Below are 13,013 nucleotides of genomic sequence, written 5' to 3' on the forward strand. Positions count from 1 at the left end.
TTATCTTCACACTTTCTACCAGACACGTATGTACTAGGTAATTTACATACAGTATGTCATTTAACCTTCCTGCTAACCTTGTGAAGTTCAGAGAGGCTGAGTGACTTACTCTAGCTTCCCACAGCCAAGCCAGGGAGAGGGCTAGGATTTCATTCCAGTTATATTTGACTCTGGAGCTCCTGCACCTTCCTCCTTGTACATCGTGAGGGAGAAAAGGAGAGGGAAACCCTTTGTCTTACTTGGGATTTCCCGTTGCTGGATGTCCTTCTGCAGGTCACCAGGCCTGTGTCTATACACGATGTAATTCCACCAGTGGAACTTGACAGACAGGATGCTGCACAACATCTTTGAGTAGATAATGAGATTGATGTGACTGCCCGCCGCCCTCCCCCGCACCTTGTGAAGGAGGAGAATCTAATATGCAGTTGCCCTAGGCTCCTGGTGATGGAAGGATCCACACTCTAATTGTCTCCCACCCCCCAGCCCTCACCCGCCACACACAGACCCCTCATGCGGTTCCCTCGTGTGCGCTCCCAGAGCGCTCTTCTGCTGCGGTCGAGGGCCTCAGAAGAGTAGAGGGCAGGCCTGGGGCAGTGTCTTGTGGGATAAACAGGTGCTGTGAATTCCAAGTTGAGCCAGATGCTATCCTGTACTCGGATGCTTCCCCCACCAGCTTTTTGCACCACCCTAAAAATTTCCCATTGGAATCAAAGTTTAGGTGATTTCATCTCCAAAAGATTTCAGTTGAAATGGAACATTGTATGGGAAGGATAACATGTGAAACCACTCATATCCACTGTGCTTGTGCATAGATTAGCCTTCGTGGAAAGCAGGAATCATAGCCCTGAATGAATGGAATAGAGAAAGAGAAAGTGTTTCTTGGAGAGGGCAGTGGACTACCTGAGTAACTAGAGGGCAGTGCCAGGATAAGGGGCACATTTAGGGAGAAAGTAGGAGGGATAAAAAGCCAAGTGAAAATACCCTTACACCTCCAAATTACTAAGCAGAGATCTGTGTTACTTCCCAACTCGTGGCTCTTTGAATGTCTGCAGTGCAGCCTGGTGTCCATCTGGTCCCAATCTAGCCAGACCAATTCCTGAGAAACCTGGGCTTTCCCCCACCTCAGTGTTTGCATGCACATCATTCAGTCAGCCCTTACTGAGTTCCACCCCATATCCACACTGCGGGTAGGGGGACAATTTGTACCTAAACCTACTCTAAAGAGAATCAAGTCTGTGGAAAAGCTTGTGAAGGTCTTTTGTCATTTTTTAAATTAGGAAACCTTTACATAAATATAAGAATTTGAAAATGCTAATAATTTATTTTGCAGTTCAAAAAATAGAGACTAATATTTGGATTCTGAAATGTTCCCTTTATCCTGCTATGGCATTTATTTTTGCAAAGTCCCTTTCTTTTTTTTCCCAAGTCATTAACTATTTTAACGTCACTAGCTGTTCAAGTCAGATGGGAGAATTTATATCTTAATTAGAAAATATCAAATATTTTTAAAAGGTGCCAGATAATTTTAATACATTTAACAGTGACAATAGATTTAAAATTGTGGTGGCATTTAATAATTTTACGTCAGATTTTAAGGAAATACCATTATTACCAAACTCATATCCATTTGTATAGGGAAAGCAATTGATACTTTAAAATAATCATCCACTGGGCTTCCCTGATGGCGCAGTGGTTGAGAGTCTGCCTGCCAATGCAAGGGACACGGGTTCGAGCCCTGGTCTGGGAAGATCCCATATGCCACAGAGCAACTAGGCCCGTGAGCCACAACTACTGAGCCTGCGCGTCTGGAGCCTGTGCTCCGCAACAAGAGCGGCCGCGATAGTGAGAGGCCCGCGCACCGCGATGAAGAGTGGCCCCCGCTTGCCACAACTAGAGAAAGCCCTCACACAGAAACGAAGACCCAACACAGCCAAAAATAAAATAAATAAATTTTTAAAAAAACAAACAACAAAAAAACTATTCCCTTAAAAAAAATTTTTAAATAATCATCCACCATGGTATAAATGAAGTAACTTATTTTTTATTTCCTGTTTAAAATTTTTTTTTTTTTTTTGCTTTCCATGGGCATTTTAATAAAATTTGTAAATGTATGTCTGGGATGAGACTCGTCAAACATATTTTCTGTAAAAGCCGTGTCTGTCTTTATTGAAGTGCACTGTGACATTTCTTTTGTTTGTTTTTATACTCACCCTGCTGGCACATTAATTCTTACCAGAAGCCAGAGTGACTTCAGGGCTTTCACTTTCATTATGTTGTCTGCCCGCGGCAGTGTTTTATAATCAGATTTGTGTGTGTGCGTGTGTGTGTGTGTGTGTGTGTGTGTGTGTGTGTGTGTGTGTCGGGGGGGAGGGGCAACTCAGTGAAGTATCATTGATCACATTCTACGGCTTCCAAGGCTGTTTGCTAAATTGGTTGTAACTCACAGAAAGTGAACGGACCAGGGAAAATATTAAGTGCGCTGAGACAAGAGTTTTTTCCTAATGTGGGCTTCTAATGCCTTTCGATAGCCAGACAATTCAGCGCCAAATATTTTGGAACTGACTGAGGATTCTTTTACTTTTGTCTGTCACCTTAGAATCCTTTTGCAGAAAATGAAGAATCACAGCAAAGGTCGATTAGGATTTTGGGAATGAACACTTGGGATATTGCTCTGGAATTAATGAATTTTGATTGGAGCCTCTTCAATTCAATTCACGAGGTGAGTAAGAAGGGAAATGATAAAATAAATGCTTGTGCCAGTATAACTGTGAGTTCTTTTTGAAGAATGTTTGTGACTGGGTTTTAAGAAGATCCATCATCTGGTGATCTAGTTATGCTTTAGGATACCATGGCCCCAAAATATTTGGGGACTTTAAATATATTAAAAGACTGACCCAAACCTAGGAAAATCAGAATACATGATCATGCTTTATTTGCACCTAATATTGTACAATCGGATATTTGTGTTAATGTAGTATAAATATGCTATTTTTTGTTTGAAAACATGTATTCATATATATGTGTGTGTATATATATATATATATACACACACATATATATATATGAAGGTCTAATGGGGTGGAAGAGACATTTTATATTTGATACCTTTGATATTGACATTTTTATGTTTCCACGAGCTTTGCAGAGCTTTACAGTACTTATATGAGAAACACATTTATGTATGTACCTACATGCACACACACACATTCCCAAGAACATTCTATACACTTAGACTATGCTGCAAGACTTCAAGTACTCTATTGAAAATTTTGAGATATATTTCAAATTTGTATGCCCATCAACCTCTCCCTTGAGGACAGCTTAAACATTTATAAAACAGTAGATGCAGAGCAACATGCTACTGACATTTGATGAATAAATGTAGCTGCTAGAAAGGCTCACAGGAATCAGGAGATGAAAAACGAGGCAGCTCTGTGCCACAATATGTTGCATTTACTTTGCTGTGTAGTGAAATGTTTCAATACAAGAAGGCCTTTCCTCCTGAAGAAGGAACTCGTGCCCAATTTAGGGACCCCCAAGCTTCACTTTCACTTTGGAACGTTTTTTAAATGTCCTCATATTTTCTCACTGACAACATTCCAACCTGATGATCTAAATTTGAGCAAGTAGGGAACTCGTTCACGCTAAATGACTTGTGACTTTGCAAATGGTAGTAGAGTGGGATGTGTCCCTGCTTATGTGCTTATGCAATAGGAGAATGTGAATTACTCCTGTAAAATATACACGCACACCCCTCCGGTTAGAAACACATCTCTTCCACTGCTTTGCATATGGTCAGTCTATGTCACTAGTTACTGGTCTGACTCGATTTTGTCAGTTTTGTACCTTGTCCTAATCTTGCTGTCTTTCTGTGATTTGACAATGTCTTATGTCAGTGGTTCTCAAAGAGCGGGTACCCAGACCAGCATCATCAGCACCCCTGGGAGCTTGTTAGAAATGCAGATTTTGGCCAGAGCACAGACCTACTGACCCAGAAAATCTGGAGGGTGGGGCCCAGCAATCTGTGCTTTAACAGGCCTCCAGGTGACTTGGATTCACACTGAAATGTAAGAACCCTTGTCTAGAGAACCTACCTGTGAGGGTCTAACGTAATGATAGTCATTTGCACTTGAAGTTGCTCATAGAACAAGTTTGGGAAGTTTGGATTTGATTCAGCCTGTGACTTAAACTTTAGAATGTCTTAGGTTTTCACGAAAAGTGTCATCCTTGCATTCTAAAATATTACAGTTATGTAAGTCTTCTGCGTGGAGGCTTTTCTGGAAGATAAATTATCTTGAATTTAATATTTTGTTATATCTAACATGTTATGATATGACAGTGCCTACCTGAAGTAGCTCTTAAAAATGAATTGAATTTTGTATCAACTTGACTCTGTGCTACAACAATAAACAATTGTATGAATACATTGTCTTTCAGCAAGAGCTGATCTACTTCACGTTCAGCAGACAAGGAAGTGGGGATCACACAGTGAACCTGAGCCTCCTACTCCAGAGATGCAATGAGGTCCAGCTCTGGGTGGCCACGGAGATTCTGCTCTGCAGCCAGCTGGGCAAGAGAGTGCAGCTGGTGAAAAAATTCATCAAAATTGCTGCTCAGTGAGTTTCTAGTGGTAAAAGAATGCAGTTCTTCTCCTCTCTTTGAGAGGGTACATTATTTTCCTTGTGATGATAAGAAGGGATGAGATGCAAAAGGGTACTATTGAGTTAAGTGACCAAATGATTGAAAAGGTCTCTTTTTGAATATTTCTCTCTTCGCCTTTGAAGTATTTATATCTTAAAGTAAAGGTCAAAATACTAGACCAAAGCACTCTGCTCTGTGCTGTAGAAAAAAGCAGGCAGTGCACACATGCCCCATCGTGCAGCTAAATTACCCTTGTAGCCAGGTGAGCTACAGTAGGTTAGGAAAATGGGGGAAGGTGATGTGAGGGGGGTGAGAACCATTGAAAGTCAGATGCATTTCAAGATTCTGCTTTTGGCTCCTTGATGCCCAGAGTATGAACTTTGCAAACTCCTTAGCAGGCTCTGCACTGTCTGGTCGCACCTGACCTCTGAGCCTCACCCCATGCTGCAGCCACTCTAAATGGCTCTCCCTTTCCCATGCAGACCATCATCCAAGCCTGGACATGTGTTGTTAGCTCTGCCAAGAATGGGCACTTCTACCCAGCAAATTGCTATCCTTCTTCAAGACCTAGGTCATATGTTGCTTCCTTCCTAAAATCATCCCTGACTTTCAAATGCAGGGTCAGCTCTTTCTTACCCTGACCTCCCCCTACCATGCACACGTTTTTTTTTTCCTTTTTTAAAAAACTTCTTTATTACTATTGATTAAACTTACCTTTTTTTTTTTTGCGATACGCGGGCCTCTCACTGCTGTGGTCTTTCCCGTTGAGGAGCACAGGCTCCTGACGCGCAGGCTCAGCGGCCATGGCTCACGGGCCTAGCCGCTCCGCGGCATGTGGGATCTTCCCGGACCGGGGCACGAACCCGTGTCCCCTGCATCGGCAGGCAGACTCTCAGCCACTGCGCCCCCAGGGAAGCCCTAAACTTACCTTTTTATATAGAATTCCTTCAGTGGACTGTGTTGGCTTCCAAGGGACAGGGACCATTTCTAATCAATCACTGTACCTGGGGTGCCTAGTACTGAACTTGGTAAATAGCAGTGACTCAGTAAAGTCGGTTGAATAACATTCTAGTAACTTCCTGGGAGCATCTCTTAAAATACCAGTTGAATATTCTGAAACCACTCTTGGGACAGCTTCCCAACAGAAACAGGCAACATGAATCAAAATCTTTCCCAGTTCCTTCTACCTTCCAGTCTACCCATTTTTTTTCCTTTGTTTTTCAAAGTAGTTTTTATATCAAACCGTTTCTGAGTACATGTCAGTGTAATATATTTAGGAAATATGTGTTGATCACTCATTAATGTTTGCACATCCAAGCAGGGTATTGTGGGGAAATCAGAGTGAGCCTGCACCCAATCGGCTGGGGGGATACTTTCTATAACTCAAATGTCTAATTTTCAAAATAGAACCTGAGGGTGCCCTATTATGAGATGAATTTCTTTCAGGGGCTTTAGAGGATGGGACGCGTATATGCCAAGGGTGTGGGAAAGGAGGATTAGAAAACCATTTGGGAGAAAGTAGCATTTTGAATTCTGGGTATGAATTCAAAAGAGCACACTGTCCGTGGAGGTCAGACTCATGAGAGAGAAGCAAAGCAGTTCATTGGAGGCAGAGAGCATGTGGTCAGAGAAAGGAACCTCATCCAGTTTGGCCAGAGCGGAAGGTATTTGTAAAGAAGTCGTGGGAGACTGATCTAAAAAGGAAGATGGGGCCAAATTGTAAAGGATGTTGAATTTCAGAATGAAAAGTTTAGACTGAATTGAGAAGGTGGTAGGGATTCTTTGAAAGTTTTTGTGCAGGAGATGGATACGATCCAAGTTGTCCCTCAGGAAGGTTGATCTGAAAGTAGCACCTAGACGGAACTGCCGGTGAGGAGACCCCAGAAGCAGGATATTTTGTCTACTTAGGTGAGAGATAATGGCGGTTCCTGACCTGGTGTTTGATGTGACTGGTGGTGGAAGGAGAGATAGATAACAGATATGCCTAAATCTTGGACTGCTTTTATGATGAATGCTCCTTTTTTGTTTGTTTGGCCAGTACATTTTCTATAATAGCCTGTGACATTCTTAAATGTGAGGCTCTTTGGGATCAAAAACTTTCTTATAAATGCCAGTTGCTTGGTGAAATGGGACATGAATGTCCTAAGGAGTAAGATGACACCACATAGCTTAGTTGCCAGTATAAGATTATATCTGTCCTCAGGGAAATGAAATATGTCTATTCACATCTTCTCCATATGGCCCCATGCTCTTGAATTGTTTGCTGTACTGGTCTCTATCCCTGGCCCATAGAATAGAATGCCAACAGAAACACAAAGTTAAATTCTTCATAATCATACTGGTAGGAATAGCCAAGAGAAAACAATCATGTCGGTGATCAGGAAATGTCTTCCCTGCCTAAGGCATCCTATTTGCATATTCATGTTTCCTTCCTTCTTACCAGTCCCATCCCCCCACCTCTGTGGGTTGAGTGGATTTTATTTCCTTACACAAAGGAGTGTTAGACTGACACTAAACTGGAATGTTTTAGTGTCAGTCTGTTCTTACCTTGAAATGAACGGACCTTGGTAAAGGAAGATTCCAGATGGGAATGGTAACCCATATTTGTACTGTATCAATTCGTCTTATAGAGAAATCATTTCTATATTAATTCTTTTTTTCTTTTTACAGATTCAGATGTTAGGTATATGTGGGTTTTTGTTTTTTTAATTTTAGGTATGACTAAAAAAGAGATCTGAACCAGGAAAATTGTTTATGGGGAGATAAAAGATAAAAAGATGAGACTTATATCTAAGATTTTGTGTAGATAAATGATTCTGAATACGAAGAAGAAGAATAAACTTTTTATAATGACTAATAATAAAATGACTTCCCCGAAAAGTCTTGTTTTCAGCTCCGGCAGTTGCTATCTGAAAGGTTTGCTGTTTACTCTGCATTTGAGTGATGGGCAGAATATAAAAATATCTGGTGGGCCATGACAGGACCAGTGGGGCTTCCATCATGCAGTAAGGTGGGAGGACTGGGACTAAGGGGAGGGCATCCAGTGCCTCTGGCATAGGGATGGGGCACTTCTCGCTGACCTCAGCGTCTTGGCGGGGGAGCCTGGCTTCATCTCATCAAGAGATGGAGCTGACTCAAGTCTCTTCTGGCTGGTGTGAACTTGCCAGGGTGTGATGAGACAGAAGGGGCGGAATGAGGGAAGAGAGTGGCGGAAGGGAAGCAGAGTTGTAGTGCTGATGCCTTTAGGCACCAGTTTCTCAGAAACAGGAAGATTTCTGAACCACAGACCAGGGAAGTGTCCTGTTTGTTTGTTCATGGAATATACCAAGCAGGGTCTACCCAGGAGACAGTTGGCAGAAACCAGCGAAAGGGGCCAGTTAGACTGAATTTCAGGTCCTCTTGCCTACCGGGGAACTATAGGCAGAGTCCAAAGCTGGACAGGAAGACTGAAAGGAACAGACCATGCCTAGTGGAGACTCAGCAGTGAGGGGCTTGCAGGACTGTGTTCACCCAGGTATTTTGGACACTAGGTGCATAGGCAGCAGTGCCTTTCCTGGTTCCCCTGTTAATGGAGCTAGAATTTCCAAAATGCTCGCAAATGGCTGACCCACGCACAGCTGTACTGGGCAGTGTCCAGTCCATGAGGCTGGCTCTGGGAGCAGGCAGGTTTAGGCAGGACCGGCCAGGGCGCAGCCACCTCTATATATTACCACTTTAAGAGCCGAAAACAGTTTCCTGGTTCTGAATCAATGCTCCTGTACACACCTGTGCAACTGGAAATCAGTATAGTTTTGAGAGACAGAAGTTTTTAATATGTGTTGAGAACCTTTAAAGTCATCATAGCTTTTGATCAATCATGTAATGACTGGAAGTCTAACTTAATTTTAGAAAATCATAAATACAGTAAGAAGTTTTTTTCACAGAAGGCATTTATTGTAGCATTTTACGTTGATTTGAATTGTATTGAATTGAAAATAGATTAAATGTCTACAAGGGAATAAGTAAACAAATTATGAAATACGTTTTTGATGAAGTGTTCCATAACATTAATGGTAACAGTGAAGAATCCGTAATATATTATATAACATGGTATAAAACTGAGAACTCGGGATGCAGAGTTGTGTATACAATGTTCCCAAATTCCATTGGAGACATTGATGGAGATGTCATGGAAGAGATGACATGTGAGGGCAGCTCGATCAACACACACTAGGGACTTTTTATGCCTCTGGCTTACTGCTAAGCACTTTCATCTTTTTTCATATTATTAAGTCAGGGTAATTTTTAAATTTTTAAATCTTTCCTCAGAGAAGCCATTTTCTAATACATCCCAGATTAAGGAATATCTGGAATTCACAGGCTGTTCCGGCCAACCTGGAGGCCCACCCTCCCTCTGCTGTATCAAGCCCCTCTGCTGGCTTTGAAAATTAATGGAGTTTTGACTGATTAAGTTGAAGGGCAAGATTGACGTTCTGCAGAGCATATAATCTTCCAGAGTGAATGGAGCTCAACATGGTCTTATTTTGCATTTTATTTCCTTTATTCCTTAAATGAGAGATGTGAGTCAGCGTCCCCATAATATATGCCGTATTTTAAATACATACATAACATAGTAGCTATTTTGTTGAGAGCAAAGAAAATATGTCTAAATGTAACGGGAGAGGGCCCTGTGAGGTAAGAGGGTCTTGTTTCTCAAAAAAGAAAGACAACATACAGATTAAAGATACAGAATCAGGGGCTGTTCTAATGAGTATGGGATATATACAGAAATATGAATGTAAGAGCTTTCAGTTAAAACTGTCAATGCATCCAAAATAGATTTTTTAAAAGGGAGGAATCTTTTGAAGTATCCAGAGGGTATCAAGAACACAGATCTTTTCCTAAAGGTAAGGAAGCATTTGGAATCCTTTCATTTGTGTTGAGGGGATACCGCCCCATCCGACAGGGACAGTCAAGGCTGTGTAGGTCACAGAGCAGAGTTCAACCCTGCCCTAGAGGTTGAACTCTGTGGCCTGGGAGAGTCTTGGCAGCTTTATCTTTTGTGATCATCTGGTGAAAGGACGTTGCCTCAGAGTGCCTTCTGCTTTCTTTTATTCCATAGCTGCAAAGCCCAGAGAAACCTGAATTCTTTCTTTGCTATTGTGATGGGTCTCAACACTGCTTCTGTCAGCCGGCTGTCCCAGACCTGGGAGGTGAGCCCTGGGGGTCCATACGGAGGGTGGAGTTGGGGAAAAATAAAACTGAACGGGAAGTGGTCCAGCTAACAGTCTTTATTTGAAAGAAATGGTTTAAATGAGATATGTAGCACTAGAAAAAAATGTTAAAAAATTAGTGTCTCAAGTCGTCAGGAGCTATTTTCATCAAATGGTCTTCAAAATGGTTCTATAATATATATGAAAGAAACACAACTTGTAAAATGCTTCCCAGCTAGAATTAGTTTTCTGCTTTTCTCCCGTGATGGCATGGTTACAGTTCCCTGTTGGTCATTTCAAAAGCTCACCTGTGTGTCCAGAAGCAGATTTGCAGAGATGCTAATGAATTTAAGCTACCAGTCTTCTCACTTGTGGGGCCTCTGGCAGTATGTTCACGTGGATGATGGATATCTTTACAAAATCTGCAAAAGCAATTTTATATTCCTTTTTCCTAAAGAGGACTCACAAAATGTTTTAAGTTTCGGGCCTCCCCAGTCCTGGCTCTGCCTGTCAGGGCTGTATGATGAAGGCTGTTTGGGTTCGAGGTGGGAGAGGGCCACTCAAGTTAGCGCACGTTCTGAAACGTGGACTCTGAGGGTCTACGTGGGAAGAATGGAAACTGGGGTGTCCCTAAATGTAGCCAGACACGGATGTAGGGCCCTCTGCCTCCCCCATGACCCCGACACCTTCTTTCTTTGGGCTTTCGTTTCTTTCTCTCTCCATTCGCTACTGACTGTGTACCTAATTCCCCATACCATTTCTCTCTCTCGTCCTTTCTCTCTCACCGTCAAGTCTTCTCCCTTACGGGTCCAGCCTGCTGTGGCTCGCTGCGGCTCCCTCGGCCTCTCCCCACCCTCTCAGATTCAGCTGTTCTTCCTGCCTACCCTGCACTCTTCATGGTCCCCCGTTCACACTCCTGCAGGAGAGAAGCTGACAGGCCAACTGTTGTTTTTCTCACATTCCATCTCAGTGACGGTCTGTGGGCAGCTTTGGGGTTCACCTTCTTTCGTCGGGGGCCACACTCTGATGGAATGCGCGGTGGTGACCTGAGGGTCAGGGTCAGTGCTCCTTAAAGGGGTTCAAAAGAAAAGCGACAAAAGGCTTGCATCTCTGGTTAAGCAAACCAGATGCGCACACACTTCATGAGATTCAAGGAGGTGGGCAAAAAAAGCCACAGTTTATCAGAGCAGGAGGAAAACAAGTGGCTAGGAAGGGTCCTGGGAGGAGAGTGGAATTTTAAATTATACACAGAAAGAAGGCTTGATCTGCAAACACTGAAAGGAGAACAATTCAGTGAAATTCACATAGTGTGTATTTCACGTGCACAGTGACCGCCTGCCACGTGCGCAGCTCTGCATCAATGCCGTGGCAGGTGGAACGTGGCCAGATTAGCACAGGGTGTGCTGTGGTCAAGGAGGTCTTGAACCGGTTCCAGGCGGACCCCAGCAGAGCAATGGAGGAATCGTGCTGTCTCAGGGTAGCTGAAAAGCCTTAAGCAGCAGGGCCTTGGAAGTTGAGTCAGGAGTTGCTGGGAGCATTGGGGTGGGCCTCCCTCGCAGAGGTGAGCTCCGTGTCTCTAGGCCTGGAAAGTGATCGCACTGTCCTGACTAGGCAGTATAGGAAAAGAAGTCGGTTTAAGGAACTAAGACAGAGGTCAACAGGCATTCTGGGGAAAGAGCCAGATAGTGAATACTTTTAGGCTGTGCAGGCCATGTGGTCTCCACCGCTGTGACTCGACTCTGGCATTGAGGTGCAAGAGCAGCTATGGTTAGTTGATAAATGATGAGCATGGCAGTGCTCCAGTAAAACTTCATTTGCAGAAGCAGATGGTCAGATTTGGCCCCCGGCTGACCCCTGGAGTAGACAAGTTTGGCTTTAGGTATGTTGAGTTTGAGATGACACCGGGATATTCGTGTGGAATATCCAACAGACTAAGATACGCAGCTCAGAGGAGCAATTGCCATCAGTTGCAGGTGTCTGTGTTTTACCTTTTCTCATTTGCTTTGTCTTGCATTAATTAATAAAATTTATTATTAATTTATTAATACACGTGTATTGGTGTGTGTGACAGTAGCTGCCAGATCACACAACCTGTGTGCTGTCCAGATGCAAAATTATCAATGTGATCATTTTGAATAATTTAGAAGTCTATTGTGGGGTCTACCTCATTATTCTGATTTGTTTTAGAAACAGAAAATCTCACAAATCTTCTAGAACAGTCATAAGTGTTAATAGCTGGAGTTTGCTGAGCACCGACCACGGACTGTACACTTCCTGTGAGTTATCTCCATTTCAGTCAGACAACGTGGAGACTCACTGCAGACGCACAGCTAGAAAGGGGCAGAATTCAAATTCAGAGTGACTTACTCTGAGGCATCTAGCTTTTCACTTCACCATGTTAAAGGAAGGCTAGGGCTTCCCTGGTGGCGCAGCGGTTGTATGCTAACACATATATATGGAATCTAAGAAAAAAAAAAGGTCATGAAGAACAGCCTAGGGGTAAGACGGGAATAAAGACACAGACCTACTAGAGCATGGACTTGAGGATAGGGGGAGGGGGAGGCTGTGACGAGGTGAGAGAGTGGCATGGACATATATACACTACCAAGCGTAAAGTAGATAGCTAGTGGAAAGCAGCCACATAGCACAGGGAGATCAGCTAGGTAGTTTGTGACCACCTAGAGGGGTGGGATAGGGAGGGTGGGAGGGAGGGAGATGCAGGAGGGAAGAGATATGGGAACATGTGTATATGTATAACTGATTCACTTTGTTATAAAGCAGAAACTAACACACCATTGTAAAGCAATTATACTCCAATAAAGATGTTAAAAAAAAAAAAGCAAATCCTCCTGCCAATGCAGGAGACACGGGTTCGACCCCTGGTCCGGGAAGATCCCACATGCCACGGAGCAGCTAAGCCCGTGAACCACAACTACTGAGCCTGCACTCTAGAGCCCATGCTCTGCAACAAGAGAAGCCGCTGCAATGAGAAGCCCGCGCACCACAATGAAGAGTAGCCCCTGCTCGCCGCAACCAGAGGAAGCCTGCACGCAGCAATGAAGACCCAGCGCAGCCAAAAATAAATAAATTTATTAATAAATAAATAAATAAAGGCAGGCTGGAAAATTCCAGGCCCTTCTTCCTTAGGCCCAAATTTTTATTTGGGAAGATGACCTATGT

At 43.2% G+C, this 13,013-nt stretch overlaps 1 protein-coding gene across 5 annotated transcripts in view; it reads left to right on the forward strand.

Moving 5' to 3' along the window:
* Positions 1 to 13,013, forward strand: part of RAPGEF5 (Rap guanine nucleotide exchange factor 5) — a 219,690-nt gene that overhangs the window by 186,151 nt on the left and 20,526 nt on the right. For all 5 annotated transcript variants that reach the window (XM_019928544.2, XM_019928553.3, XM_033862968.2 and 2 more), the window contains 3 exons: positions 2,597 to 2,719; positions 4,438 to 4,616; positions 9,743 to 9,833. In XM_019928544.2, the coding sequence (XP_019784103.2) occupies positions 2,597 to 2,719; positions 4,438 to 4,616; positions 9,743 to 9,833 (393 nt within the window). The remainder of the gene's footprint in view (positions 1 to 2,596; positions 2,720 to 4,437; positions 4,617 to 9,742; positions 9,834 to 13,013) is intronic.

The sequence above is a fragment of the Tursiops truncatus genome, chromosome 9 (assembly GCF_011762595.2).
Source record: "Tursiops truncatus isolate mTurTru1 chromosome 9, mTurTru1.mat.Y, whole genome shotgun sequence".
NCBI lineage: Eukaryota > Metazoa > Chordata > Mammalia > Artiodactyla > Delphinidae > Tursiops > Tursiops truncatus.